The sequence below is a fragment of the Mesoplodon mirus genome (genome assembly GCF_964341445.2).
Source record: "Mesoplodon mirus genome assembly, contig: HAP1_SCAFFOLD_1286, whole genome shotgun sequence".
Taxonomy (NCBI): Eukaryota; Metazoa; Chordata; class Mammalia; order Artiodactyla; family Ziphiidae; genus Mesoplodon; species Mesoplodon mirus.
The window spans coordinates 54,101-61,663 of NW_028294806.1; the positions used below are offsets into that span (position 1 = coordinate 54,101).

A 7,563-nucleotide genomic window follows, 5' to 3' on the forward strand; every position below is an offset into this window, starting at 1 on the left:
ATTCTCTGTCTCTCCTTCTCTCTTTCCACTCACATCTCTTATTTTTTCTTCCTGAACCATTTGAGAGTAAATTATGGGAGGCTTCGTGACACTTAACTCCTAAATCTTTCAGCCTGTAGAGCTTAAAAACAACATTCTTTTATCTAACCACAACACCATTAACATACCACTTGACATTACTGCAGTAATACCATCTAATATTTAGTCTGTATGCAAATTTTCCTAGTTGTTCCCAAAATGACTATTACAGCTGCTTCTCACCACCCACCCCCCGCTCCAATCCAGGATTTAGTTAAGAATCCTACGTTGCATTTGCGTGACATGTTTCTTTAGTCTATTTTAGCAGTTCTCAAGCAGGAGCAGTTTTGCTCCCCAAGGGACATTTGGAAATATCTGGAGACATTTTTGGTTGGTACAGTTGGAGGGTTACTCTAGTGGTCTAGTGGTTCAAGCGGGTCAAGGCCTGGGTGCTGCTAGACGTCCTACAGTGCACAGGACAGCCCTTACACCAAAGAATTACCTGGCTTAAAATGGCAGTAGTGCCAGGGTTAAGAAACCCTGATCTAGAATAATTCTCTGCCTTTGTTTCTTGCTGTGATACTGATATGTTTTGAAGAGTCCAGTCCAGTTTCCTGTAGAATGTCCCACATCTGGATTTGGCTGTTTTCTTATTATTTAGATCAGTGTTCCCAAACTTTGCTACATATTAGAATCCCCTTGGGGAGCTTTTAAAAATCTGAATGCCCTGGTCATACCCCAGTATCAATTAAATCATGGTGTTTGGGGATGGGGACCAATTACAGGTATTTTTAAAAAACAAATAGGTGATTCAGTGAGCATTAGAGTTCGGAGACCAAAGATTTAAACATAATTTTAGTAAGAATTCTACATAGAGGATATTGTGTACTTCCCCCTGCATCTCCTCAAGAGGCCCAGGGTGTCAGTTTGTCCCATTTTTGGTGATACTAAATGTAATCACTTGGTCAAGGTAGGTCTGCTAAATCTTTACATCGTAAAAATACCTTTTCTGTGTAATTATAAGTAATCTTTAAGGTGTGTATAGCATCCTTTTTAATGGTTGCATAGTGTTACATTGTATGGGTATATAATTAACCCAGTTTCCTTTTAATGGGCATATTGATTTGTTGTTTTCTGTTATTATATACAATAATGCCAAGAGCATCCATATGCGTAGTTGATGGCATAGTTGCCTAGGCATTTCCTCAGGATAAATTTGGAAAGGGAAACTTATTTGTTCAAAAGCTGTACCCAGTTTAAAATTTGCTGTGTGTTGCCACTCCCATCTTCTCCCCTCCCCGGTGAAATACACACTCACAATAATTTATACTCCATTAGCCTATTTCTGTAAATTCTGTAAATATTTCTGTAAATTCTCCTTTTTTCCAGTGACTTGATAGTCAAAATGATACCTCATGGTTTTAATGTCTTTTTCTTGCTTTTCTGTGTTTTTTGTAATTGTCAGTTGAACGTAGTGCCTGAGTAAGTAGCTGGCCTGGACGCCTCTTCTGTCAGGCCACTAGCGTGGCAGTTGTGAATCTAGTTAGGATTTGGTTGTTACCGTCGTTGCCTTCTATTTACCACAAACTGCCAGTTCCTCCAGCAGACAGTGGCCCACTGTGGGGCCCAGTGCTGGAGGGCCTTGTCTCAGTGTCCTGCTCCCCTCTCAGCTTTCACCATGCCCTGCACCCCTGTGCCGAGGGAGAGCCTCTCCCACGCTCCGGCCCCTCCCCCAGCAGCAGGCTGCTCCTGCTCGCTCCTCCCCTAAGGCTTGAAGTGGGGCAGTTGTTCTCCTCCTGGTCCAGCTCAGATGCAGGCAGGTTCTGTCCATCCTGGGCTTTGGAGCTGGCGCTTTCTCAGGGCTCCTGCACCACCCTCCATGGTGGCCAGCCTCTGCCTTGTTCTACGAGGGGTCTTGGTGGGGAAGAGTTCCCTGCATCTCTGCAGTGGTGGCAAACATCTGCTTACATCAGTGCAGGATCTTGGGCTGAACAGGCTTCATGCCCTTTCCCCAGTCTTCATGCCCTTTCCCCTTTCCCCAGACTGCTCTTTTGACTGGATGTAAGTCCTGTGGTGGGGAGGGATGGGGTGAGGGGTTAATGCTCCTCCCTTAGGGCACACAGTTTTGCTGCTTCTGACTCCACCCTGGCAGTTGACCTTTGCCCCCTCACTGGCTTCAGGCTTTAGCTTCATATACAACATGGCTCTGGGAAGAGAGTGAGTTTTCATGTCTGCACCACCATCGGGGTCTCTCAGGTCTTCTGCCTTGCGTCCAGCCTTTCCAGGGCTCCCAGTGGAGACCTTTGGAAAAGCCATCATGACTGTGAAGTAAAGGAGTGTCCGGGAATCCCAGGGATTCTGAACTGTCATGCAAGCCCATAATTGCCCTTTAAGAACTTGTTAAAAGTGTAGCTTTTTTCTTCCTACCCACTTTCTTAGCAGCTGCCCTCTTCCCCACTGTGCTCTGCCAAAGGTGAAGTGGTTCATATGTCCTGTCTTTCTTCAGACCATCTTGTCACTCTTTGGAATTCAGTCAGTGATGGGCTGAAGCTGGCTCATACCAGCTCTTAAGGTATGGTTGCACATCTCTTCCCAGTTCCAAGTTCAGCAACATGACACTGGTAGCTTGAAATGGAGTATTTACACCACAGAAATTGGCAAATGCTTCAAATCAGCACCTATCCTCCCCCACTGAGAATCAGTTGTTAAACACACACCAGGGCACCGTTGAATCCGTTCACTTGGTTGCCCTGTGACATCAGCTGTCTAGGCTCAGGAAAAGGAACACTGTTGTAGATTATCTTTTTCTTGTTAGCACGGGAGCAGTATTCTCTTGAGTTTTCTACATACTAAGCAGAAATGGAACTCTGTGTTTGTTTTGATAACTACTGAGGCAGAACTGTGTTTTTTCAACATCATTAGCCATTAAAATTCCTTTATGGAAAGAGGATGTGGAAAGCTGATCCAAGTAATGGGCTGCAGTTATATTTTGGGAGAGGAGGGTCTCCAGAGAGATCAGGATGAGCCAAGGGATAAAAAGACAAGGAAAACTTACCGTCCATGAATAAAATAAAATTCCCGAGGGAGTCTGACATCAGCCCTGTATGAGAGTCTTAACAGGAAAAATCAGAAACTTGTCAACGTATAAAATCTTTGGTCATGGAGCCCAAGAGGGAATGATTGATCTCAACCCGAACCGTAAGGCGCGTCCCTAGGGTCTGCACCCCCCCCACACCATGCAGCCCTGTGCAGCAGGGAAAGAAGCGAGGAAGCTGTTGAAATTAATTGCCTTCCCATAATGCCTAATGGGTCCTCGGGCAGGATTTTGTAAATGGGTGAACTTGGGACATCTGCCATGGAGTTAACATGTCTACAGAATGACAAGAAAAGACTAATGGGAGTGCATTTACAGTTTATGCTGTTTATTTTATGTACTGGGTCTGGTCTGACCTCATCTCCATTACAGAACACTGTTTTGCCTGATTATAATTAGGATAATGTTAAATTGGAAATGCCTGCTTTTCAAATTTTCTGCGACAGATTTCTAATCCTTGTCTACTATTCTTCCCCACCCTACCTCAGTCTGCTCAGATTAGGCTCAAGAAGTGCAAATTCATTTTATCATTATCTTAAGCCAAACATTAGGAATTCAAATACACTGTCACAAAAAATGAGCCCCTCCAGCTCAAATTTGAGTAACTTTTGGTCTGTGTGTTATTTGTGCCATGGTCTTTCTCCTTGCATGAAACAGCGAGAGTGACTATGTCCCTGTAAAACTCTTCGGTGGCTTTTCCATAAAATTTCTCATGTAGACATAGCCTCTCTTTCTCCTTCTAACAGATACACAATAAAAGGCATCAGGAACCTAATTTTCTATGAACTGCCAACATATCCCCACTTCTACAGTGAAGTCTGTAACATGCTGCAAGCCGCCACCAGAGGAGAGGAAGCTGCCTGGACCTGCACTGTCCCCTACTCCAAGTACGATGCCCAGAGGCTGTCTGCTGTGGTCGGGGTGGAGCGGGCTGCACAGATGCTGCAGTCCAAGAAGAACGTCCACCTTTTCATTACTGGAGAGAGATGAGAATTGGTTGGACAGGAAATGGTGTTTGGTGTGATATGTCATGCTTGATTCTGTGTCTCTTGGACCTGATTCTGATCACTTACACAAAGAAGGGCTGCAACAAGGAAGGAGCACCAGGCAGGTTCTTAGCAGATACTTCTTTCTTTTCAGACCATATATACCTGAAAAGTTCCGTGTAAACCAGATTTTGGTAAAACCCATCTTTCAGAGGTCAGGGGAGAGCTCATGGAACTCTGAGAAGTTGATAGAAGGAATCTTCTACTTGTGAATTTTTTTGTACGCCATAAATTCTTTTGTTGTGATTTCACCTCTAATTTATTACACTTGGTAAACTCTTTCAGATTTGCCTGTTTCTATTGGACACCTTCTTAAAGTGAGGCATGCATTTCTTTGCTTGTGAGAACTGGTTATGAGAAATTGGAATACTTCTTGCTGTTGAATATCATCTTAGTTTTGGATCGCAAAGGTTTTGCAAAACTGTTATTTTTCCCCAGCCAAACTTTTTTAAACCTTAAATATTCTATTTTAATTCAACCTAGAAGAGCACATTCGTTCACTGATCTTTTTTTAACTCCTAAATGTTTTAATGAAAATATATACTTAAAAATCACATTATATAAAATAACATGAATTTCTACCTTATTTCAAGAAATAATTTTATGAAATTCTTGATGTCACAAATTCATCGTCAACATCACTGTCTTCATTGCTATAGTCATTTTTTAAGTCATATAACATAAAAAGGAAAAGAAGTTACACTTTTAAAAACATTTTTAGGGAGTTCCCTGGCGGTCCAGTGGTTTGGGCTCAGCGCTTTCACTGCCGAGGCCCAGTTTCAGTTCCTGGTCAGGGAACAAAGATCCTGCAAGCTGCACAGCGTGGCCCAAAAAAAAAAAAAAAAAAAAAAAAAATGAACTATTCCTCAGACAGAAAAATTACCAATTCAGAACCTGAATCATCTGAAAATAAATTGCCAAGTTGCTGGGCCTGTCACTCCTAAAAATCACTCCTGAATTTAGTATGTATTTCATGTAAACAAGGACATTTTTCTATGTAACCTCAAAACCACCGTCAAATCAGGAAATTGCCACTAATCCTTGGGCCCCATTCAGATTTTGCCAAATGTCCCAATAATAACCTTTATAGCAAAAGGATGCAGTTCAGAGTTACATACTGCTTTGAGTTGTCATATCTCTGTAGTGGCCTTTATTCTGAATGGTACCTCAGCTGTTTCTTGGCTTTCTTGACCTTTTTTTTAATTTTTAAATTAAAAAAAAAATTTAAACATCTTTATTGGAGTATAATTGCTTTACAATGGTGTGTTTCTGCTTTATAACAAAGTGAATCAGCTATACATATACCCCCGTATCTCCTCCCTCTTGCGTCTCCCTCCCACCTTCCCTATCCCACCTGTCTAGGTGGTCACAAGGCACCGAGCTCATCTCCCTGTGCTATGCGGCTGCTTCCCACTAGCTATCTATTTTACACTTGGTAGTGTATTATAAATCCATGGCACTCTCTCACTTCGTCCCAGCTTATCCTTCCCCCTCCCCATGTCCTCAAGTCCATTCTCTACGCCTCCGTCTACCTAGCCTGCCCCTAGGTTCTTCAGAACCTTTTTTTTTCTGATTCCATATATATGCATTAGCATACGGTATTTGTTTTTCTCTGACTTACTTCACTCATGTATGACAGTCTCTATGTCCATCCACCTCACTACAAATAATTCAATTTCATTTCTTTTCATGGCTGAGTAATGGACGTTGACACTTTAGAAGATTACAGGCCAGTTACTTTGGATGGTGTTTCCTGTCAGATTAGGTTAGGTTAGGTTTAGTTTATGCATCTTTGGCAGGAGCAGCATAGAAGCAATGCTGCGTCTTCCTCGCTGCATCTCTTCAAGCGGTGCATGATTTCCACCCGTCCCATCATTATGACACTAACTGACCACTTGTTTAAGGTGGTGCTTGCCAGACTTTTCCACTATAGAATCACTCATTCCCCCTTTATTAATTTATATTAATATTACAAGTATGGATTCTTCAGTTTTTATTCAGTGGGTTGTAATTGGTTATTATCGTTATTCCTTTAGATGCTTAAATGGTCTCAGATGTGGCCAGCAGGAACACCTTCAAGCTGGCTCCTGTGTCGTCTTGACACATCCCCCTTTAACTTGGGCATTTCTTTATTTTCTGACACTATAAGACATTCCAAGTTTGTCTTGTACTTTCCCTATTCCAGCCCTGCTTGCTTTAGTGGAAAATTACCTTAAAGCGAAGATTTGAGTGCTAAGTGTACCCAGTACTGTTGTGGAGCCACTGGTCCCAGGCCATCTCAGTGGTCAGAGTTTGGGAATATCTGCATGTGTGTATATGTATACACATACCTATGTGCCCATGACATCTAAATTTATTTCTGTATCCATATATTGAAAACCATGAATTTACACCTTACCTCCAATTTCAGACTAACAACACAGGGTTCCTTTTGTTTTCTCCCTTTCCAAACTTGTAACTCCCTTGTCAGATAGACATGTGGCTCCCATTAGGCTCAGTGGAACAACCCATATTGGTACAGATTTTCTTCCTCTTGGACATGCTTAAAATTGCTCATCAAAAAAAAAAAAAAAAAAAAAAAAAAGGGCCTCCCTGGTGGCGCAGTGGTTGAGAGTCCGCCTGCCGATGCAGGGGATACGGGTTCGTGCCCCGGTCTGGGAGGATCCCATATGCCGCGGAGCGGCTGGGCCCGTGAGCCATGGCCGCTGGGCCTGCGCATCCGGAGCCTGTGCTCCGCAACGGGGGAGGCCACAACAGTGAGAGGCCCGCATACCGCAAAAAAAAAAAAAAAAAAAAAAGTGAAATCACTTTTGGGGTACTTTTCCTGCTAGATAGTTAAATAGGCATTTTTATTTGTCTCTCAACATGGAGAGTAGAACTATTCCATATATAGATGGGTTCCTAAAGTTTTGCAAATTTATAGGCTTAAGCCAGCCAAACTCATGGTACAAAGAACATTTTCTTAAATATATATTTTTAAAATGGAGTATAGTTGATGTACAATGTTGCATTAGTTTCAGGTGTACAGCAAAGCAAATCAGTTATACATGTATCCACTCTACAAAGAATTGTCTTATCCATAGAGTGCCCTGTGGTTATTGGCATATTTGTGCTGTGTTTACCATAGAGCCTGTGTATTATGAGAAAAGAAACGAGTTATTTGCCTAGTTCAGAGATATGAGGAAGAAGGGACTCTGATTACCCCCATCTTCTATTTCCATATTCTTTTCCCTGTGAATTGTAGCTAATTCATGGCTTTCATTATCACTATTCACAAGACTCTCAAATCTCCATCTTCTCTGGACCTCCACTCACATGTGAGCCTGGATTTCAAGTCTATGTATAGCCCCAGAAATACATGTTTTTTTTAAGCATCCCTACTGATTTTAATGCTAGCTTGTAGCC

General features: G+C 42.3%; 1 protein-coding gene across 1 annotated transcript in view; it reads left to right on the forward strand.

Annotated features, from left to right (window-relative positions):
• LOC309797952 (U3 small nucleolar RNA-associated protein 25 homolog) overlaps window positions 1-6,909 on the forward strand; it is a gene marked incomplete at its 5' end in the record, with an annotated part of 28,397 nt that extends 21,488 nt beyond the window's left edge. The window contains one exon of the mRNA XM_082646322.1: window positions 3,859-6,909. Within this exon, the coding sequence (XP_082502448.1) occupies window positions 3,859-4,102 (244 nt within the window). The 3' untranslated portion in view covers window positions 4,103-6,909. The remainder of the gene's footprint in view (window positions 1-3,858) is intronic.
• Between the last annotated feature and the right edge of the window lie 654 nt (window positions 6,910-7,563).